The 23,699-nt window shown below is 39.6% G+C and overlaps 2 protein-coding genes across 3 annotated transcripts; one reads left to right on the top strand and one right to left on the bottom strand.

The window, feature by feature from the left end:
• Window positions 1–2,380: 2,380 nt before the first annotated feature.
• Window positions 2,381–10,434, top strand: LOC5516441 (maternal embryonic leucine zipper kinase). Of its 2 annotated transcripts, XM_048733686.1 has the most exons (22): window positions 2,382–2,731; window positions 3,193–3,242; window positions 3,361–3,396; window positions 3,873–3,989; window positions 4,216–4,269; window positions 4,533–4,622; window positions 4,817–4,843; window positions 5,155–5,254; window positions 5,370–5,404; window positions 5,526–5,624; window positions 5,730–5,798; window positions 6,150–6,248; window positions 6,696–6,782; window positions 7,171–7,262; window positions 7,376–7,403; window positions 7,549–7,771; window positions 7,894–7,972; window positions 8,179–8,308; window positions 8,699–8,800; window positions 9,201–9,304; window positions 9,422–9,516; window positions 9,686–10,434. In XM_048733686.1, exons 1-22 carry the CDS (start codon window positions 2,665–2,667, stop codon window positions 9,766–9,768), a joined length of 1,866 nt encoding a protein of 621 aa, XP_048589643.1. In that variant the 5' UTR covers window positions 2,382–2,664; the 3' UTR covers window positions 9,769–10,434. The 2 variants fall into 2 exon arrangements, with proteins under 2 accessions (XP_048589644.1, XP_048589643.1); XM_048733687.1 differs by lacking the exons at window positions 9,422–9,516; window positions 9,686–10,434 and having other exon boundaries at window positions 2,381–2,731; window positions 9,086–9,295.
• Window positions 10,435–12,784: 2,350 nt separating this feature from the next.
• Window positions 12,785–23,671, bottom strand: LOC5516442 (motile sperm domain-containing protein 2). The gene is made up of 20 exons (XM_032386277.2): window positions 23,588–23,671; window positions 23,429–23,486; window positions 22,969–23,084; window positions 22,761–22,800; window positions 22,368–22,454; window positions 22,014–22,099; window positions 19,860–19,928; window positions 19,482–19,542; window positions 18,901–18,939; window positions 18,776–18,830; window positions 18,641–18,710; window positions 18,504–18,565; window positions 18,305–18,422; window positions 17,783–17,848; window positions 17,536–17,600; window positions 16,693–16,792; window positions 16,339–16,435; window positions 15,552–15,678; window positions 14,715–14,850; window positions 12,785–13,638 (listed from the first exon to the last, which is right to left on the bottom strand). The coding sequence occupies exons 1-20, from the start codon at window positions 23,600–23,602 to the stop codon at window positions 13,501–13,503; spliced, it is 1,605 nt and encodes a 534-aa protein (XP_032242168.2). The 5' UTR covers window positions 23,603–23,671; the 3' UTR covers window positions 12,785–13,500.
• Window positions 23,672–23,699: the final 28 nt, after the last annotated feature.

Below are 23,699 nucleotides of genomic sequence, written 5' to 3'. Positions count from 1 at the left end.
GTTGCCCTGACCAAAAATGCGCTATAGTAATATATAGAGACGGGGCTGGGAGGCCCGGAGGGGCGATTCGCGCCTCCCAGGCCTAAGACGGGAGACGAGGCTGGGAGGCCCGGAGGGGCGATCCACGCCTCCCACTAGTTTCTCTGAAACCCCCCGGTCCCCCCCGAGGGACACTTTGGTATTACCCGCGCGCCATGTCGCGTCCGAATCCGGCTATTTTTAGTAACCACCACGCCACCACTGCGCGTGAGCATTTTTACTCACCCCACCCCCGCGCTTTGGCATTTACATCTTGTTGTTTGCCGCTGCTTTGTGACTTGAAACCGGAAAAAACACCCTCTTTGCACAAATACCATCGAAAATTTCATTCTAGCATCAAGGATACAGGCACTTGCGGTTTATTAAGGGGGTGTAGTACTTTGAGGATTGCAAGATTTCCAAAACAAGACTTCAATCACCGATTTTGCTGCTTTTTCCTGGTTTCTCAACATTCATTATCTTCCTAATGGCCAAACGCAATCTGTAAGTTAGACATTAGATATAATATTGGTTTTTGTGAATATTTCGGTGAATTGAGAAGGAATCCAAGAAAAATACATTTCATAAAAGTTATCCTTGTAGCGAGGGAATGCATTTTTGTGATGATCAAAGCCAGCAAGCTGAAGTATCTGAGCTTTTGTAAAAGTGAGGAAATAAAGAGGGAGATATTAATATATTTCTATGATGTTGTTATTATTATATGTTATATTATTATGTTGTTATTATACAAGCTGGTGTCGGGATTTGAATCAAACGCAGTATCGCCGCCATTTTATCTCTCGTCGGTTTTTTCTTTCTAATTTGACTTCGCCGCTCAGACAAACAAAACAGTCAAACTATTCAGAAATTTAGCTTTCTGTGAGTATATTTGCCAATCTTGGTAACTTAAGTTAGACCTGTTTTCTTCTCCCAAGTTATTTTACATGATCTCTTTTCATTCCTATCGAGTTGGCAAAACAACAACACGCAACCCGCGGGGGAGTAGGACAAAATAAAAGGAGCAAATCCTCACGCGCAGTGGTGGGGTGGTGGTTACTAAAAATAGCCGGATTCGGACGCGACATGGCGCGCGGATAATACCAAAGTGTCCCTCTCTTATCTTATGCTCTCTTGGTGAAATACAAAGCTTTCCTAGGTTCCTGGGTACGGTGTAAGTTATACTGAAGAATCAGACTTTCTTGTAATTAATTTGCATTATTGATCAGGGCTACACTTACTTGACGGCCGAGGGCCAATTAGGCTGATCGATATGTTTCTAGCACGACTCAAATTTATTTTCCTCGCGCTCAAGCACCAACATATTGCGCAGTTTCACAAGAGCAACAGTGTGCTAGAAACAAGTTTTTTTAAAGCCTTTCTGTTCCCCTTCTTTCCTACCCATTCCTTCTTCCTCAGCCCCACCCCCACCCCCCTAAACAATAAAAACAATTATAACAACAACATCGACAAAAAAGCGTGCTTCCCTTAACAGGGATATACGAGATTCTGTCAAAATACAAATTCTATCGAGCATTGCCTTTTTGCTTTCCTAAAAGCAAGACAACTAGGCATAGTGAAAAAGCTCCAGTTTTATGAAAAGAAGGGTAGGGTGTTTGCCCGGAGTAATACCGCTCTGAGAACAACCTGCTTCCCAGGGTGTTCTGGGTAGTTTTTCAATATGGCCACCTGTTCCTACCTCGCCATTGCTAGCGTGATTTTTGGTAGGATTGCACAAAACTAGCATGATTTTTTACATTTTTCGCATAAAAACAATACTCAGAATTATTTGTTATTTTGCAGACCGAGAATGTTAAAACCAACCCCATAGATATATCCCATATATATTAACATTTAAACAAAAAGAAAGCTTGCACTTGCATTTACAGTCATGGGGGGGTGGGGGGGGGGGGGGGGGGGGGGAGTTGAGGGAGCGAAGAAAATTATGTGAATCTGCACGACACAAATGTGTTGTTGGTATTCGCGAGAGAGGAAAGGTTAACTCGTGCTATATGCATTCCGATATCCCAATAGGTACTCGGACCTCAGTCTTTAAAGAAAGTGCAGCCGTGTTCAGCGTATCTGATAATGGACTCTAATTACGGTAATTGATATCGCCTTATTCAAGGCCAAATTAAAGAAGAGGTTTAAAGATAATTTTTTTACATTGTTTTTCCCATTTTTTTACGAGTATAATGTTGGAAACAATTAGCATAATTTTTAAAAGCGAGTATTATCGGAGCATAATTATCAGAATCGCATTAAAAAGTGGCGGTGGACTGGGAAAGAACTTGAAAACTATTCATGTGTTTTATTGTCCTAAGCTTGAACACAATTGGTCAATTTTCGAATAGCACGTCAATCAGCCAATTTCAAATCCGTTACACGACCGCGCAGTTCTGTAAATCGAGCTAGAGTCACGAGCAGAACAAATATTTTACTTGTTTAGCCAATTTTACGTTAAAACTTCACCTTTTTTAAACTCACATTTAAAGGGCAGAACGTTCAACGACCGATAGCGGAGGGGAGAACGGAACAAAAGCTTTAATTTGAAGAAGTAGACTTGTGAAACGTTGGGTTGGTCTTTTCTTCCGGGGAGAAGAACTTTGATCCTCGTGTTTGACCTTCTATCAAAAACCTCGCCGTAAAATGCCTACTCCTGCCTTTCCAGTCGAGTTGAGCAAGTACTATGATGTCAGAGAAACCATTGGAAGTGGTAAGTCCTTCATATAACTGGCTAAAATCGAGTTGTTAGCGCTCTAAAACTGTCTTCGCAGAGGAATTCTGTGAACTTTTGATTTCGATGAGTTAAACGGTTTCATTTTGTCTTATTCGATGCTGTTGTTATTTGTTTCGAAAATAATATCACTTTAACCTCGTCACAAGCATAATTGTTCAGCTAAAATAATGAACTCCATTTTCTTTGTACATAATTTATTGAATACTAGTTGTTGATTATTATCATAAATTCAAAGAAACCAAAAGATATGTCAAACTATGAAAGTGTTTGTGTCTTCTCTCGTGTATGTGTTGTACTTCCACGTTCAGTATTTTAGTGATTTCTTGTATTTCAAGAATCTAAGAATTCCCTCCTATCTTTAGTGATTCTGATCTTAACTTATCATGTCCCATTCAAAAAGTCACGTCTAACTTCTGATTTCCAAAAATGTCATTCAGGCGGCTTTGCTAAAGTTAAGCTTGCTGTGCATCGAACCTCAGGCGAAAAGGTAAATTTGATTTGATTTACCAAACAGTATAAAATAAAGTAATTATTTTCTGAGAAATGTTCTTAATCAAAAAATATTTTACTGCTCAATGATATTTTGATCAATCCTTCTGTCTCAGGTTGCAATCAAAATGATGAACAAAGAAGCACTTGGGGTACGTACAATTTGATAAAATAAATAGTAATTTTTCTGTTCACCTCAAGATACAAGACCTTCAAAAACAGGGTAACATAATTGCAGTTACGGTGGAACCCAGAATGCAAACTAACTGTAACTCCTTCCTAACTCAAACTAAAAGCAGAACTCCCTGCTTACCTCAACTGCATTTTGACTTGAGGGTTTACCCCCCCCCCCCCCCCCCCCCCCCTCCCTCCCGCTCACCACCACCACTCCCTGGATTAGCCTTAACCATGTACAAGCTTCAGCACTGAAGTTTCTGAACTATGTGCTTGTAAGGGAAAGTTTGTTAGGCTCCAGTGGAACCTCAATATAACTAAAGAATATGGAAAAATAACCTGAAATTCCAGCTGTCTAGATTGTTTCAACTTTTAAGTGTTTTTTTTTTTGTCCATTGCCATATTGTTATCCAGGTTTCTGGATATATATATATATTATATATCTCTGTTACAGCATGATCTTCCACGGGTTCAAAGGGAATTAGAGGCGATGAAAGATCTATGTCATCAGCACATCTGTCAGCTGTATCATGTCATAGAGACGGATGAGAACATCTATATGGTGCTAGAGGTAATAATAGGTGGATACCACCTAGGGCAGGGAAAAGGCACCTGTGTGGGACAATTTTATGTCTAAGATTAAAATTTGATTGACTAGAAAATTGAAAAAGATTGTGCCTGCAAGATTTTACTTAAAATGATGTAAAAGAAATACACTTGTTCTAATAATAAGTGGATTGGCCCATAGAGAATTAAACTTTACAGAAATAGTAAGTGTACATTGATTCCCTTTTCAGTATGCACAAGGCGGAGAGCTGTTTGATTACATTGTTGCCAAGGATAGATTAAAGGTACTTGTCTAATGTTAGCACACAAGGATAGATTTAAGGTACTTGTCTAATGTTAGCACACAAGGATAGATTAAAGGTACTTGTCTAATGTTGCACACAAGGATAGGTTAAAGGTACTTGTCTAATGTTCGCACACAAGGATAGATTAAAGGTACTTGTCTAATCTTCGCACACAAACATTTTGGTGTGATGCAGATAATAAAACCATACTCATTTGGTATTTTTATAGCATTATATATTTTGTTATTATTATTATTCTACAGGAGGATGAAGCCCGAGGTTTTTTCCGACAAATCATCTCAGCTGTGGCATACATTCATGAGAAAGGATATGCTCACAGAGATCTTAAACCTGTATGTGAAGATTATTCCAATTTGTTTAACTTTATCAATTTTATTTCTATTAATATAACCATAAACAGGCTGATATGAATTATTTATTATTATGTTATGTTTTTATTTAGTAAGATTGTTTGTTTTGTCAAGTTTGTTTATAATTTTTTTTATTCTAATTGAACATCCCAAAACACTGTTCTTTTTTTCAACAGGAAAATCTTCTTCTTGATGAAGAGCAGGTAGGATCCTTTTATAGCTAAATTCAATGTTGTGCGACCTTGGCAAATACAAAATCCTCGTCTTGTTCGGGAATAACGCGTAGTCAATCATTCATCTAAACTAATCAATGGCTTTTATGTTCTTACTGTTGCGTCATAAACCATTTGACTGCACACAGCAAGGAATTGATTGTTCATGGTGGTATGATTGACTATTTCTATTCCCAAACAAGAAATGGTCGCACACTAACAGATTCTACTATAACAAAGATTTTTTTAAGATTGTTATATACACAAGATTGTGACATTTGTATAAATGGTTATCATACTAGAATATCAAGCTAATTGACTTCGGCCTAGTTGCCAAACCTGAAGGCGGGATGACAGAACAACTGGAGACATGCTGTGGCTCACCGGCATATGCTGCTCCAGGTGTGTGCTATCTATGGTTGTTTGCATGGATTAAACCATTTCTTATTGAACAACAGGGCATTTGATAAATATAAATCTTATTTATTTACTTACCTTAACTTTACTTATTTTTCAGAGTTAATATCTGGCCTTCCTTATTTTGGAAATGAGGTACAGTTATAAGGTGACATTTTGTATTGCATGCTGTAAAAAGCACTATGAAATTGATAAATAAAATGCCACAATCTTATAACCTCCTGACTTCAATTGTCTGGATTCATCCTGTGACCAGGTTGACTTGTGGAGCATGGGTGTACTGCTCTATGCCCTCGTCTGTGGATTCCTCCCATTTGATGATGACAACACCTACAAACTGTACAGACTTATTCAGGTCAGTTGTTTGTTATTTCAGAAGTGCGCAGGCTAGGGCTCAGATTGTAAAATGAAATCAATTTCTCTTATAAAATTCCTAAAGTTCTGACAACAAATTTTTTAGAAAGGAGAGTATGAAATCCCTTCCTGGCTGTCTCAAGGCACCGTTGCCATTCTTGGACAACTTTTGCAGGTCAGTGAGCATTCAATGTCTAGAAAATGCTATCCCACCACTTCATGCCCTTCACAGTGAGATTGTTGCCCTACTCCTTCACAGTTAAATTCCTGCTCCTTCACTCCACAGCGATTGACTCTTCACAAAGAAAGACTACCCTCCCCTCCTTCTATCTTAGGTATTTCCATACCTATATATATGAGTATAAAACGAGGGGGAGGAATCATGCTTTACCCACTGGCATGCCTGCAAACATATTATCCCCAATCAATTTAGACTATGGTTTCTATTCTTTGCTGGTAATGCGGAAGGTATTTACAGCATGTTGTCTGAACAAGCCTACAAGCAATTTATAATTTGTCAATGTAGGTCAGTCCTAGAAAACGTGCCAAAATCCAAGATCTAGTGAACCATGATTGGGTGATGAAGGGTTATGCTGCACCTGTAAAATGGCAGACAAAGATTAAGGTATGTAAGTCAGCAGAAGGTATGTTTTATGCCTCTATGAAAATAGAGTAGTTTTGCTGACATTCTAAGCATTATCCCTTAGTCAGAACAAAAAAAACTGTGCAAAAGATGGTACCAAGATACTCCCTTATTTTACTTACAGTATCTGTGGTATTACTTCCTCGCAATTATTCCTCATTGTTTTTTTATGTCTGTAACTTCTTCCTCATTCTTATTCCTCGTTGTTTTTTTTGTCTGTATCTTTGTTCGGCTTTTTCCTCTTTGGTTTGTCTATATCTTTCTTTCTCATTCTTATTACTCATTGGTTTGTTTGTCTATATCTTTGTTCATACTTATTCCTCATTGGTTTGTCTGTCTGTATCTTTGTTCTGCTTATTCCTCATTTGTTTGTTTGTCTGTATCTTTGTTCATACTTATTCCTCATTGGTTTGTCTGTTTGTTGTGTAGAGAGACAAGCCAGAGATGGATGTCATCAAGGAGCTTGCTGCCTACTATGAGGTCTCCACTGAGAGAATGGCTAAGCGAATACTGGAGGTACAGGCCAACGGGAAATCCATCTACTGATGTGGTCCTTTACCATCTGAGACCTGCGTTTTGTTCTCATGATGCTCTGGACTTGTTATTAAAAAAAGCATAACTTCTGATGACACTTACTAAAAGTACTAGTAGGGAACATATGACACTTGTAAGTCAAAGTCAAACTTCATTGTCTTGATCACATTGTGTGCTACATAAAAAAGAAAACACTAAGTTTTTAGGTGGAGGTTCTAGCAAGTACGTTTACAAGCAGAAAACTGTTGCCTTGCACTCCTTGACAGTAGAAGTATGATCACATCCTGACTGCTTACAATTAGAAGACAAGTGCTTGGCTGCTCTACCTTACAGATTTAATCTTGCATTTAATACCTCTTTCCTTTCACAGTGGAAGTATGATCATGCCACTGCTACATATTTTCTGCTGAGGAAAAAGAAAAGTCAGGGAGAGAGGCCACAGCTGCTGCCCAAGTACTCAAGGTACTGCAAGGCTTACATTGATAAGAGAACTCAAGTTTTGATGGTTGTCGCCTGGTATTATGTTGCAAGTTGATAATAAAACAACTCACATAAACCTCCCTTGTTGTCACCAGAACATGCAATGATTCCAAGGAGAACAAGGTAAATGAATGTACCAGTCAATTAGACCAACAGATTTTCATCCCTTTTCAGAACAACAATCAGCTAGCAGAAAAATGCCAGTGCTTTGCTAAGTTGATTCTTGTTCTATAAAACAAGAGCTGTAACTATTTTATATCTCTTTTAGCAACCCAATAATCAAAAGAACGAGAACGAAAAAGAGGATTTCGCCCTTCCGCCGCCTAAACCTCTTCCGTACAAACCCAAGAGGGCCATCCTTAATAATGTTGGTCCCATGGATGACTTGGAGCGAAAACCACGGGCTGACACCATGCCTGATAACATCCCTAGCACACCAACCACCAAGGAGATAATGCCCCCACCGATGGCACCTTACACCCCAAGACGAGGTAGGTGGCACCATTCACCCCAAGACGAAGTAGGTGGCACCATTCACCCCAAGACGAAGTAGGACATAATGACAGTGATAGTGTACATTTGCCATATGTTAATTTATTATGTGATTTTCCAGGAGTGGGTGATATCCCCATGTCCAAATCAGATTACCATTTTGGCGCTACTGACCTCACTCCAATCTCTCAGTCAAAGATGTGAGTATAAGACGCAGGTAGACAGGAGGTGATATAGTGTCAGACTTTGGAGTGCACAAATGCACCTGGTGTTTTGTGACCTTCAATTAGCTGGACTTCTCCCTCCACATTTGCAAACAGAATTCTTTAATCATCACAATCACACTACAGTCTTTACATCGCTGTTTCCTGAGTGTACCATGCCTCAAACGTTTGTCCGGTTGCAGCATTTCGCTGTCCCTTGACATGGATCTCGACAAGAAAGGCAAGGGAAGAAAAACACCTTTCAAGTCACCCTTCACACCCCGAAGAAGGGTCGGATCAGAAAGGGGCACACCCTCTACCGCCGGCAAGAAGGTACGTCTTCCTCCCCATTGCATACTCCTGTTCTGGTCACCCATTTATCACCTGAAGTAAGACACATTTCAGCTAACCCCTTCAGGATCTTTCACAACCACAGCTGGGCTCATGCATTGCCTTGTTCACAAAACGTTTGAAGTTGTGAACAATTACCCTGAGTGCAAAGGCCTGACAAACCCGTCTACTGTTCAAACTCCTAGCGAATCAGGCATCTTGTGCCGGTATCCCGTCAATTCACCATCGTAGCCAACTCGCCACCACCAATGGACAACCACCATTTGGTGGCGAGTTGACCGTAAATCGTGTGCCCGTGTAAAATGTCATCCCTAAATTCAGGGTAAAAGATTAGTATTTGCTTGGTGCTATATATTTTTTGTGTATGTTCAGGGGGCTATCATGAGCAGTATCGAGGAAGGACTCAATAAAGTGATCGACGCCATTACACCGAAACGGAGTGCGCTTTCCGGCGCAGGGCCAAGAAAGGTCAAGGTACGACCACTCCTCTATTACACCAAAACACGTCTGGTAAGGTATAATCACTTGCTTCCACGCACCCACATGCAGCGCCCCTCCCGCTCACTCATACCTAATGTCAGAATACAGTAAAGGACGGCTGCGAACGAAAATAACGGGGGACTGAAGTCAAAGTATTGGACACTTATCTCCAGTGCAACCATAGCACACTGTCAGATAAGCAAATCCAAGGACAATGTGTATTGATGATGTGTCCACCACGTCAACATTCAGAGCTTTTCTTTATGATGTGACTTTTAGGCCTTGTATAATGTGTCCACGTCCGTCCTAAGCGGTTATCTGTGTGATGTGACTTTTAGGCCTTGTTCAATGTGTCTACGTCCGTCCTTAGCGCTTATCTGTATGTGAATTTTAGGCCTTGTATAATGTCTCCACCACGTCAACACTGAGCGCAGATGAGGTGATGGAGGAACTCCAGAGAGTTCTCAATGATAACGACGTCCTTTTCAAGAAAAAGAAGTGAGCATATATTTTCTTTGATGATGATAATGATGTTGAAGATGATGATGGCGATAATGTCCAAGATGGTGACGACTACGATGATAAGAGCGACTGATTTTTTTTCTTTCTACTCAGCTACGTATTACGATGCAAAACAATCGATAATCGAGGCAAAGTCATTTTGGAATTCGAGATGGAAGTCTGTCACATCCCCAAGATGGAATTGATAGGTGAGTTCCTCTGGAATAAAATAAAAAGCCAATGCCTTATGAGAGGACCCTGGCGCACCAAGTACCGCGCTTGCCAGTTTGTGGGTTGTACTTTGCATATTCATGCGTCTGTCACGTGATTCAACACCCTTGCGTTTATGCTAATGAACATTATGGTTTCGTGATCCAGGCATCCGAAGAAAGCGCATGAAGGGAGATACGTGGGCATACAAGAAAGTTTGCGAGGGACTCTTAGGATCCGCCAAACTATAAATGTATCACAGAACAAGAAAGTCTGCGAGGGACATTAAGGATCCGCCAAACTATAGATGAGTCACGGAAGTGTGGCGCTATCACTTGCCCCATAGAAACGGTCCCATATATGGCTAGATTGACCAAATAAGCCACAGAATGTCCAAATATGGCCTTTCTATCATTTGGCTAGAAACCGTTTCATATAAGGCTTAAATGCCACCAAGAAATTATATTCGCAATTCGTCACTAGATAGCCCCATAGTTGTACACATGGCATTTACATGCATTTACAGATACCACGCATTGGTGGCAGGGGCGTTATGCCATGGTGCCTTGCACACAGCACCAATAGTATCGCTATAGTCGTACTTTCTCTAATGCACGTGAACCGTTGAATGTAGTAGAACAAAGGCAAATATTTGTTATTTATTTGTTTTATTTATTATTTAAATAAAATGAATAAAAAATATTTGTCTTTGTTCATGTTAAAAATACATAGAAAGTCACGAATGAAATGGTTAAAACGTTGCACACCTTTTCTAATAGGAGCGCCCCCGTAGTCTTCAAATATTTTTATCGACAGAATTTCGCAATGTAATACGTTATTAGCATTGTTATGATAATAATTTCAACATGAATAGAAGCAGAAACCTATTAAAGGGATTATATATTACTAGGTTTTCTGATGAAAGTTGGTGAGTATTTTTTTTTTTCAAAAGAAAAGCTGCGTGTTTTTCATACTTATGAGATATTATTAATATTTTATACCTATTTAGTGGGTTTTGCTAATAGGGTTTGGGGAGATAATTTAAAACTGTACATAGCTTTTAGAATAGCCAATGAATAAACAATTTTATTCCAATCGTTATTTATGTTTTATTCATGTCATTTCAGAAGTCCCCTCCCCCCAAGTCAAACTTGGCCTTCCTTCCTCAAGTCAACAATGACCCTTAACCCCCAAGTCAACCTTGGCCCATTTCCCCTCAAGTCAACCTTGACCCTTAACCCCCAAGTCGACCTTGACCCTTAACCCCCAAGTCGACCTTTACCCTTAACCCTCAAGTCAACCTTGACCCTTACCTCCAAGTCGACCTTAACCCCCAAGTCTACCTTGACCCTTAACCCCCAAGTCGACCTTGACCCTTAACCCCCAAGTCGACCTTGACCCTTATTCCCAATTCGACCTTGACCCTTATTCCCAATTCGACCTTGACCCTTAACCCCAAGTCGACCTTGACCCTTAACCCCCAAGTCAACCTTTACCCTTAAGGGTGTACTGACATTAGTGTTGCTCAGTTACGACGTTGCTACGCTGGTGGCGTTGAGCGCGCGCATATACATAACACGGACTTCGTCATTCACAAGCTTTCCTGGAGTAAAAGAAACAAAAAAAAAATTGCGTTTCAAGTTCCCCCAAATTGACTTTAAGTTGATCTCAGCCTTTTCGGGTTATGGTATTTTCCATATTTTGAAAAAACGAAGATTAAGTCAAGCATACGTTTTTGAAGCCAAAGTTTTCAATTTTCACTACCTGCGCGCGCTGCAAAAACCGCTTGCAAACGCTCGCGCACGCACTGAAAATCTTGTTTCAAAGTAGCGCGCGCTGTATCAGAATTTTAAAATACTTTTTTAATTTCCATCATGACATGACGGATATCGTTCCTTTGAAGTGTTAATACCACGAAACACTATTGGAATTTGTTTTTAAACTTCATTTCAATATCATCATGTGAGATGTGATCATTGTGTCTGAGCAGGCCGAATGTGCAAATGTGCGGGCTTTGGATTCACTTCCGGTTATGCGTTTTCTAAAAAAGGAAATATTTGTTTGCAAATAGAATTTTTATGCTTTATTTCGAGCACTGTTTAGTAGCATGTATGTTATGTAATATTATTTGTGGTCGCGTGTCAGCACCATGTCTGTTGTTAGGAGGACAAAGAGGGGGGTCAATTAATCTCATACATGTGACCGCTTAGCAAGGATCACTTGGCTTCTGTAACTCGTTGAGAACAGAAGTGTTTTTTGACCCACCACCTCCCCTTTTTCTCCTCGTCACACTATCAGATTTTAGAGTTGTCAAGTTGGTTGCGTTTTGTTGCCCTCACCTTTACTGGGCTAAGATAATTGAAAAATATTGTAAATATAAAGTGAAAAAATAATTATATTAAATACGGCTTTGGGCGTGGCCCATAGCCAATTAAGTCCATACAATGGTGTGGTCTACATTGATAGGGGTTGGGCCCAGTAAACTAGCTTCAGGAAAAGCAGCATTTTACCTTTTAATTGCGAGAGAGAAAAGCATAAAAGCCTTTTTTTCGCCAAATTATTTCAAAACGCAATATTTTTTTCTGTATTCCTTTTTATTAAAATCTCCTTCATATAGCCAAGCATGGATTTAGCGTTAATTTAACAGAAACCAAAATTATATCAAATAATCTGGATTTCAGGACCTTTGAAAAATCATACAAAAACAATTACTCAATCATTTCTAAAACGCATGCTTGGCTTAATGCACCCATCCCTCAAGCTTCATAAAACGTATTCAATATTTGTTTTCGAGCAATTTTACTTGAAATATTTGCTTTTATCTGTATCTATGACGTCACATTATGACGTCACGGGGTAACGTCATCATAATAGTCATACTTTTGTTGGTCAACTTGGCAAATATCAGACACTCATGACTTTCTACAAGGCTTTTATGCTATATTCACTTTTCCTTAGCAACAGATGTCAGTACACCCTTAACCCCCAAGTCGACCTTGACCGATAAACGCTTAGTCAACCTTGACCATTATTCCCTCAAATCAACCTTGACCTTTCTCCCCTTAAATCAACCTTGACCTTTCTCCCCTTAAATCAACCTTGACCTTTCTCCCCTTAAATCAACCTTGACCTTTCTCCCCTTAAATCAACCTTGATCTTTAGGGACAAGGCTATAGTGGATTGTATTGAATTGTATTGAAGTGACAGTGCTACACCATGCAGGAGGGTTCAGAAGCTCATTTGATTAAAGATCAAACGAATATCTCATGATTTTTCTTTACATTTTATTACTTGAAAACGGTTTTTAATTAATATTAATTTTATCTGAACTTCCCAATAATCCATCTAGTCATACCCGGATGCAGCGGGTAGCCTGTGTACAGATGGCTCTTCTTTCATCAAGTTGCTAAACTAAAAAAAGCTCCTCCCCTCGAAGACAACTCTAAGCCAGTAAGTCATGTGAAATTTCATGTAAGATTTGGGTTAGGGAAATGATGTCAGTTCACGGGCCCTAATATGAATTACTTACAGTAATTGCAGTTTCTGTAAAATCACATTCCATCGAAAAATATATTTATATATAAAATAATACAGTAATTAAAACAGGGGTGACGACCTCTTTAGTCAAAATTAAATTTAGCCACGCCCCTTCACGGAAAAGCGATACGCAAGACAAAGATTCGGTATTTGAGGATCTTGGATCGTGGCACACGGCGGCTGGTTAACAATATAAATTTAGAAAGAGTCTTATCTACAATGTGTGTGATAAGCGCATCAGATATACATTTTAAGAGAGCATAGCGTAAAAATGGCGCGACAAAACAAGGAGAAAGACGCTTTTTTCACATTTTGCGGTTGTGTTATGACGCTTTTCCCTAGCTACAGCTAGGAAAGCGCATAGCATCATAAGATTAGGAGAAGGGGGCATGATAACAGTATGCGGCAGCATTAAAAGGTGCTTTTAGTAGGTTTGGTATGTGTGACTAGTGCATGAGATACATGGCATAGTAAAATACGACAGCAAACAGAATCACCATCCCAGAGAAAAGGGCAAGCTGAACTTTGATGAACACCTGAAGACCTTCTTCTATGTAAGAGACTTTGCGGTACAACTGGTCGATCTGAGGAACAAAACAAAATGTCACAAGAAAATATAATTACCACAAGAGCATTATTAAATGCAAGATTTCTAATTTTGATTGTTATTAACACTTCTATTACTAAAACGCCCCCAGACGTCCGTAAAATATAGGCCCAACTCCAAAACGTCAAAAATGCAAACTAAACATTGCCAGACCCGGATACTCATGGATTCAACCAAGGCATAGACGACCTTCAAAAGCGCATCCAAGCAATGTAATAGAATTGACTCTTTTGCCAAAATATCAACCTTGATTTCTGACCAATTCGTAAACAAATGGCTAAACTCAGAAACATTTCTTACCAAAAAGACACAAAATTCCGAACTACAAATAGAGACAAGCATACACAGATCAAGTCACAAATAGATAACTTTATTGCGCTCCGTCAGGTAACATTTTACAGCCATCAGCCACAATAATCAATGCTAAGACCTCCATTTGAAACGAGTTGCCATGTTTAGGCTATATTGCATGCCTGCACTGCACCATGGGAGTCTTGGAAACAGATAGGCGGACAAACTTCTCCCCCATAATCATAACAGTTTTTTTATAAGTCTCTTTGCCCCAAAGCCAAACAAAACATTTCCAGGTCCAAGGAACCCAGAATAAGCCGGAAAACAATTTTTGAATAAGGTTGGATAGCAAAGATGTTCCACATTGGAGAGTACGAGGCCATTCACTAGAAAATTCCTTTCTCGCTCGGTGAAACCCAAACAAGGAATTATTCCATTGAATCAACCTCAGCGTGCAAACATCACAGCACAGCACAGCATTAATTATGCCCAAATAGACTTCATGATGTCCTTAGGCACTCTCCAGATGTGAAAAAGCTCTAATTTTTAAACAAATTACAAGCAAAACTGTTGAAAGCAACCAGCTTTAGCTGTGCTGCGCTAGACAGAAAAGACACTGCAGCGCAATGTTGGGAACTTCAAGGCATACTATCTTGGGTCAGCAGTAGATTAACATAACTGGTAGTGTTGGACTTGAAATAAGGGGTCTGTTTTCAGTCTGTTTTTCTTACAATGTTGCTCAAAATAGACATTCACACCTACCTTTTTCTCAATTGCTTGAATCTGTTTATATGAGACAGTATTGTGTTTGTCGGCTGTATCATTTGACTCTAACTGACTAAGCCCAATTGCATCATGGGTGTCGCACTGTTCTGACGTCATAAATTTGCAGCGCAACCTGGTTGTTCAAAAGAGAGATTCAAAACTAAGATAATGCCAAAATATCCCTAACAATTCCAGTGACATTTCTTAGTCCAACGGTTGTCAATCAACCGCCAAGCTTGGGACCCAGGGCATCTAAGCCAATTGGAACCGAAATGGGTGGGTGTGGCCGCAACACCCTGGGCCCTAAGGATATTCAATCACCACTAAGGGGTTTATACCCCACGAGCGAGGAATAACCAAACAGGGGAAGTTTCAAAATGGAATAGTAGGAATAGTATTAATTCACGCATTGAATATACCATATTTTTTGGTAGAAACCTTAAAAGATTATGCGTTGTGCAGGTTGTTTATGAACATTCCTATGAATTATTTTGATTGAAAAACCACCAATTGGGATACCTATGTTATTCTGAGTGGGAGACCACAAGGTGGGATACCTATGTTATTTTGAGTGACAGACCACAGTGAGAAACCACTCAGTGGGATACCTGTGTTATTTTTGAGTGAGAGAATACCCGAATGAGATACCAATGCTATTTTGAGTGGGAGACCACAAGGTGAGAAACCTGTGTCATTTTGAGTGAGAGACCATAAGGTGGGATACCTGCGTTATTTTGAGTGAGAGACCAACCAGTGGGATATGTTATTTTTAATGAGAGACCACCTAGTGGGATACCCGTGTTAATTTGAGTGAGAGACCATCCAGTGGGATACCTGTGCTCCATAATGCTGCTCTTGTGAACTTTTTTCCAAAGTGATGCGACCTCGGCATTAGTGTTAGCACCAGTTACCCTCATTGACATCACAAGAAACTTGTCTCGACTAACGGTGGTAGCCAAACCTACAAGTACACAAATAATTAGTTTAGACACATCCATAGCCTCCAATCAAAGGTTACAGTGAGGACACAGAAAGCGAGCCATGCTGAACAACTTTGACCAATCAGATTCGGCTGGAACACCATAAAAATTTTGAAAAAAAGTTCAGTCAATGAGAAATGCTGGACATTGTTTATCACTCATATTTTTACAAGTAATCGAGCCGCTTTCCCACGGTCGACTACACGTACAAGATCAAATTACCAATGCCCGGCGTTTCTCATTGGCTGAACATTTTTTTTAAATGTTTACGCTGTTTAAGCCGAATCTGATTGGTCAAAGTTTTTCAGCATGGCAGCTTTCTGTGTCTTTACTGTAATTGCTACGCATGAACATTTTAATGAAATAATCAAATAAGAGAACCTACAACTTCATTCAAAAAGTCATTAAATGACACCTAACAAATAGAGGTTTGTGAGCAGCTGGTGGAGACATACAGACCCGTGGAAATGTGTTATGGTTTAGGTCTGTGATGATGTGTTGAGGATATTTAGACCCTAAGTAATGTGTTATTGTTTAGGTTGGTGGTGATGGCATGTTACCTGGTGTCATGGTGATGGTGATGTAACCTGTTGTCATGGTGGTGGTGATGTTACCTGTTGTCATGGCGATGGTGATGTTACCTGGTTGTAAATAGACACTGACTTCTGCAGATGACCCCTGGTTGATGACGCCTGAACTGGGTCGTACCCGGTAACTCTCAGGAGAAGTCGTCTTGACCTGCCATCAAAAGACAAGTAGCTGAGGGTTTCCAATTGAAGATAAGAGAGACTACACTCTTTTTTATACAAGAACTTGAAAAGACAACAAACAAAATATTGAAAAACATTTCTTACAGGCCCTTATATATGGCAAAGTGTTGAATTATAGACATGAAGTTTCTGTAAGCAACTATTGTTTACAGGTCATTTAAGACCTTTAAAAGGCATATGGACAAGACAACGATTAGCTGCAGTGGACTATCTATGAGCCCTAACCTTATATGCTACTTGTGTTGATGACGTATTCTTGAGAGTCAGGGTTTGCAGAATCTCTGCACTCGACATTGAGCCAATGAATACAAGCTCCTCGGCAGGGCTGAAAGATTACATTTTGCATCATTGAATATTTGTAGATTGAAGAGGCAACATCACCAGTTGTGCAACCTATATGGTTGCTGTGATGCATGCTACTGTGGCCAACAATACAAACTTAAAGAAAGAAAGTTAGCCAATTAGCTTAGGAAAATTATAGTTTGATAATATGAAATTTTAGCCAATAGAAAACTTGACAAAACCCCTTTAAGCTCAGTGCAAACAGCACCAACATTGCTAGGGGGAATATTTAACCATTTTGCTTGGCCCAGTAATGTTTTGGTATTTGCACACTTTGCTGTGAGGTGCTTCCCTAAGTGTTATTTTCTTTGTCCTGAAGTTATTCAAGCAAGGCTGGACAATGCCGCCGTCATTCTCACAAAGCCTTCCAAACCAAATCATAATCACAGTGCGGCTACACAGTATAATGCATGATGTAAATGCAGAAATGTTTGCCCTATACTTTGCCCATCAAAAGAAAACCTCAGTAAGGAAGTGTCTCTTGTATGCCTCTGAAAACCAGGCTAGAAAAAGATTTCTTTGTGCGAGGGCCATAGACATTCTAATTTTATCAAGTTATTCATTTTATATTACAGAAAAAGAAGAGAATGGTTGAAAGGTAGAAATCACTATTTCAAAAGCAACACAAACCTTATGACAAGCAGTAAAACTTATATCATTTTGGGGATGTTTCTGAGTGTTTTTTATACACCAAGGGATGATATGAGAAATTAAGTTTAAGCTCACCGGATGGTGAGATAATTCCCAGGTTGAATGGCTGGGTTGATTTGTTTGGCTCTTTGTGTCGGTTCCTGGAAACAACATGAACCACAAATGACAAGAGGCGAATCAAGCAGCACACACACACATGATACTTGCAAACAAGGCCACTACAAATCCTACGTACTAAGAGAGCCAGGGGGAAGGAGCCTAAGACCCGCATTCCCCAAGGGGGGGAGGGAGTAAGTTATAGTATAGAGTAATGTAACCTTACATCATCAATCAAAGTGAAAGGACTATTGGGTGTGTGGTGGGCAAAATGTTCTTCCTCGAATGTGACCTACAACAATAAAAAGAAACATTGAGATCATATAGTAAGGATCTATACATTCTGTCAAGCTGTGATGTCTAAGAGACTGAGAAATTATAATTAGCAGACCTCTATAGCAGCCAATATTTTATTGAATGGAATGGCAATCTACCTTGTCCTATCCCCATTTACAGAGTTGAGAAATTACATGGGTGAACACTGAGAGATTGATCTGACTAATCAAATCATCTACTCTTTTTGTAGAAAAAGTTTGGATCTAAGATAGGTCTAGTACCCATTTACCAGAGCTCAGCAATGGCTTTGAAAATAAAATAGAGATTTTCAAACCAGGTCAGTGAATTACTGCTGCAACCCATCCTGCATTTTCCCCTGGGCATGCCCCAGCCCATGTTTTTTTTGGCACCCCCGTCAGGGCCAAAGATATTTAAATAAGAACCCAGCGATGCTTATAATACACATACTTACCTTCCTAGATAAGTCTGTGTCAGCTTCATCTAGTACTAGGCCAGTCTCATCTGACGTCACCTCAACACTCCCATTCTCAACAACAGCATCATTATTATTTGGCTGAAGATCTTCTTTTCTACAATGAGCAAAAAATATGTCAGAATTATGTTTTCACTGGGCCTTAAAAACTGTACTTCAACTTTAGGATTTGACTTACCTTTCTGGTGGGCCAAGCCCCATATCTTCCTCTGCGTAAGGATATGTGTATTCAAATGTGTCCTATTTCAAAACAATTAATAATACTATCAGAGGAAACAAGTATTACTATCTCTCATAATCTTTGTGAATACTTACAGTTCCTCCTAGTGATGTCAGTAATTGTTCTCTGTCAATATACTCATGTAGTGCATCTTTGGAGACAAATCTAAAAAAAAAAAGGAATGTGGGCTGTTTCTACCCCAAATCCTAGTCAGAAGCATAATAACTTACTTTATAATTCGAACAGCATTAGGACTCAGCCAAGTTTTCACAATTTTCCAGGCAGCTGTAACAGAGCAAAAAATGTCACACAAAGATACACAAAATATAGAATCCATAATAGCTGCTTTACCGACCTGTTAATATCCACGGTAACTCAATGACCAACAGCCATGCTGTCGAACAAGAAAAGAGAGAATTAAACATTTCTTGGAAGAGAAAATTAAGAAGGAAATGAAATGAATGAAAAATGTCATGATACAGTACCACAGATATCTATATTGAATATTGTGGCATAGCACACTCACCAGCAACTCACCCGCATTAGGCAGGTGTCACAAGATTTTGGACCTCACCACAAGCCTAATTTTTGTGAGAATGTTCATACATTCTCTGTCTTCACCCACATTGGCTTTCTTTTTTTTACATATTTACTGTATTTCACCCAGTTTCACAAGATTTCTATCCAAGTTGGATTGACAGCTATGTTGTGGGTATAATGAACTGGGTACAGACTGCAAATCATAGGAGTGCAATTGCAGCCCAAGGCAAACAGTTCTTCTCCCACATATATTTACACAGTCTCTCCAGCCCCTTTGATAAAATCCAAGATTTGACACTACACAAAGCAACAATAACTATGCCAATTACTAGATGTAAAATGAAAGATTGAAATCACAGTCTGTAAACTCAAAGAATATACATTGTTGGTACTTACAAAGAGTATTGGGGTAGTAGTTTGTAAAACATGTGATAATAAATTTGACAAACTCCATATCCTAAAACAAAAGGATGCACAAATCAATGTCATATAGCACTATGCCAAGAAGAAGGTGGGGTGGGGTGAAGGAGGGGTGGAAGAAAATAAGTTTTACAGCAATTTGCATTGGAGCAAAGCATGGAAGGGGAGACTTTTTCAGGGGTTTCATTGAGCCGGTGGCTGCAGGAACCGCCAGCCACTACTTTCCGAGCACTGGCTACTTCTTTAAAAAGTAGATTAATGTTTTATTTGAACTAATATCTTCCACCCCCTATTTATCAATTTCCACTCCCTACTCTGAAACTAAATAAAACCCCTGCTTTTTGGATCACTTACCATATTTGCAAGTCCTGTCTCCTGCATGTCAAACAACAAATTGATTTTTCTGCTTGGGTACATTTTTCTCTATAAACAAGAACAGAATGGTTGTAAAGAAAGATATCATGGCACTATATCCAAAAGAATGGGAGTGGGGTACTCAGATATAGTGAATAGGAAACAATTTAACACATCGACCCCTCAACCGGCCTGTACCGGCTTTGGGAAGTACCCACAACCCAAAAAATTCATAAATTCAAAATAAACACAACAAGATGAAGATACTCAGGCATCAGTCTAAGGGATAAATGGTCTTGCAGATATGCATCCAACCAAGGTGTTGGCATCTACTCTCAAGCCAAATAATAGCACAGGTTCTTTGACAAATCTCAAATCGAACAAGGAGAGAAAAGCAGAATCACCCCTCTCAATAAAACGCTCAAAATACCACACAAGGGAGAGAGATCAGCAAACACAGCTCAAGACACAAATAGATACCTTTATTCTGATCCTCCAGGTACATTTCCTTGGCCTCAAAACACAATGTCCATTCCTTGAAGGATTGTACAACCACGAAAATATCTTTACGTATTGCAAAGCATTCTGGGAGATCCAGGGGAAAATTCACGAGGGGAGGGCCAGTCAACACTCCTCTCCCCAAAGTCAGATGGTTTTTTAGAAGTCTTTTCACCCCGAAGCCAAACAAATCAATTCCAGGTCATACAGACCCAGAATAGCAGTGTAAACAATTTTGGAATCAATTTGGTTTCAGAAAAGACAGCATTTAGGAGAGCTGTGGTGATTCATTAGAAAATTATTTTCTCATCCGGGCAAAGCCAAACAAGAAAAAATCATCATGAATCCACCTTTGCTTGCAAATATCCATAAGCAAAGCACTCAATTATGCCCCAAAAGACTTCATGATGTCCTGAGACACTCTCCTAATATGCTCATAGCTGTATTTTTGATGAAAAATACAAGCAACCATCAACTTTTGCTGGCTTCAGCACATCGACGAGGGATTAAAAGTGGGGACCGCAAAGCACTGTTGGAAAGCTTGGATACCGCTGACTAGGTGCAGCTGTGTTTGACTTTGACGGGCTGTATAAAACTCAGAATAGGGGGGGAGGTATCTGTTTTCAGTCTGTTTTTTGTAAATTCAGCTCCAAAAAAGCCAGGAGTCAATGGGTTAAACAATAAAAATAAAATACATAAAGACAGATTAAAATATAAGTTCAATAGAATGACAACACTAGATTCTTTTCACTATTTTTCAAATGACTCTTGGAAAAAATATAAACAGCACAAAAGGCTACTGCTAAGCACATATGCTTTTGCCTAAAAATATTTTTGATCCTTAAATACATATACAATTTATTGGGACCTATTATTCTGCTTAAAAAAAGATGTCTGTCTATCTGCAAGGGGAAATTTCAGGGCCCTAGCAGGGGGTGGGGCACTTAGGGCACGTGTGCCCCCCCCCCCAATATTTAAAAAATATATAAGGAAATGACCAGTAGGGGCGTGGCTGTGCCCCCTTAATATTTTCTTAATGTTTCTGTATTATCCCCCCATTATTTCGAGGCCTGCTACGGCAATGAATTTCCATGTCTTGTTGTGAGTTTGTTACTTGGGTTCTTTTGAACTCTATTGGACTTTAAACCTTAATGAGTCATTACGCTCATAGTTACATACCCTTCCCCTCCCCCCAGGGGGAAAGCTCCAACCCCACTTCCCTGAGATGCTATGATGCTTTTTGGGGTAAAGCCCCAGCCCCACTCCCTGAGATGCTATGATGCTTTTTGGGGTAAAGCTCCAACCCCACTTCCCTGAGATGCTATGATGCTTTTTGGGGGAAAGCCCCAGCCCCACTTCCGTGAGATGCTATGATGCTTTTTGGGGTAAAGCTCCAACCCCACTTCCCTGAGATGCTATGCTGCTTTTTGGGGGAAAGCTCCAACCCCAATTCCCTGAGATGCTATGCTGCTTTTTGGGGGAAAGCTCCAACCCCACTTCCCTGAGATGCTATGCTGCTTTTTGGGGTTAAGCTCCAACCCCACTTCCCTGAGATGCTATGATGCTTTTTGGGGTAAAGCCCCAGCCCCACTTCCCTGAGATGCTACGATGCTTTTTGGGGGAAAGCATGGGTACTGACAGAAGCCCATCACTCACATGTTTTTCTAGAAGGAAAACCAGGAAGCGCTTCATCTCATGATGCTGCTGGGGGTCCTTCTTATGGTTTCTTCCAACAAATAGCACTGTGCAAAGAATAACACAATGGAAAAACTAGAATACTAGAAATGAAATACTTGGGAAAGAATTTGCTTTTTTGGAAACTGGTTGGTTGAGGCCAGTCAACAGAGGTCATCAACCTATCTGATCTTTGTCACAAAAGTTCTGCAGGCTTGAAGGGGAGTAACAACACAGTATCTTGCCAAAAACCTGAACATTCAGTTCAGATCTCCACATGTCTGTTAAGAATGTATAAGGTAAAACAAATGTAGATTTGTTTTACTTGGTTCTCACCGATAGTGTTGCCATCTTTATCAATATTGTGTGGAAAAAGAAATCCACTTTCAAAAAGCTTTCTGTTCAGGTTGTCTTCAGTTATATCTGCAAAAAGGAAGACAATTTTAAAAAGCCTCAAAATGGCTGATAATGAAGACATAGAGTATAATAGCATTTTTAACTCAACTAGTTAGGTTTCCACTGCCTTAAACTATTACCAGGGTACTATTACCAGGGTACTATTACCAGGGTACTATTACCAGGGTACTATTACCAGGGTACATAGGGGGTTGCGGCTTTGTGGCTTTGATAGATTATTTGTGCCGTTTCATTGGATTTATATTATAAGTGATTTGTTTTAATATTGTTTCTTTGTGCCTAACGTCAATAATGTTTACCATAACTTTTTACCATTAAGTCCAAATGTCTTTCTCCATTCTAAACAAAAGACCTGAAAAAAAGGAGAACTTTGAGACAATGATAATCGCTATCCATCAACTCTTGCCATTATCATTATCTGGACACTTATTAATACAATAACTTATTGATTTTGAGCAGGCATCTGTAATAGCAAAACTTTTTATATACAGTATAGAGAAGTAGTAGTACAAATACTAACCAGGGCTTCTAGAGCTTTATCGACATCTTGACTGCGAGCACGTATGAAACATCGCAGCCAAAGATCATCCTGTCTCACCCTTATAAGGTCTCGCTCATCAAACTTATCCACTGCATCTGAAAAAACACATTGGAATACACTCACCTATCGTTTGATGCAAGATATAATGTTAATTAATAAAGGACTCCATACACCAAATATGCAGAGAAAGGAGATCCAAGTTTATCTCAACAAAGTAAACGACTAAGGATACACCCTAAGTTAGGGGGATTTCCTTAGAAAAAGTAATAAAAATTAATTTCTATATATTTGTATTAACATATAATTTTTCGTTAGGATGGAAGCATAAGACGATAACGCTCTTTTAAGTGTAAACTAAATTGAGGTGGAACAAGTAAATAAGACATATAAGCTTACCAATGAGAGTCTGATCTCTTTTTTCTGTGCGAGCATCACTCACCGTTTTCTAGGAAAAACCTTCGACGAAGCTCAGCGATTCGATTTGCTTCATGCGCGGTCTGAATTAATAAGTACACACGAATATTCCCCCCATTTAGTGCCTTGTGAGATTGTTATGATCAGAAAGCAAAAGATCAACAACATTACTTTATAAACCCACCTCATCGTCCGCCATTACTGCTTTCCTCTTTCCGGTCGAATTCGGAAGAGCTCCGAGATTCCGAAAGCTGAGCGAAATTATTCCGGAGCAAAGCCGGGAAATTTCCGCTGGT

The sequence above is a fragment of the Nematostella vectensis genome, chromosome 10, assembly GCF_932526225.1.
Source record: "Nematostella vectensis chromosome 10, jaNemVect1.1, whole genome shotgun sequence".
Lineage (NCBI taxonomy): Eukaryota > Metazoa > Cnidaria > Anthozoa > Actiniaria > Edwardsiidae > Nematostella > Nematostella vectensis.
This window is presented reverse-complemented; position numbering and strand designations above follow the sequence as displayed.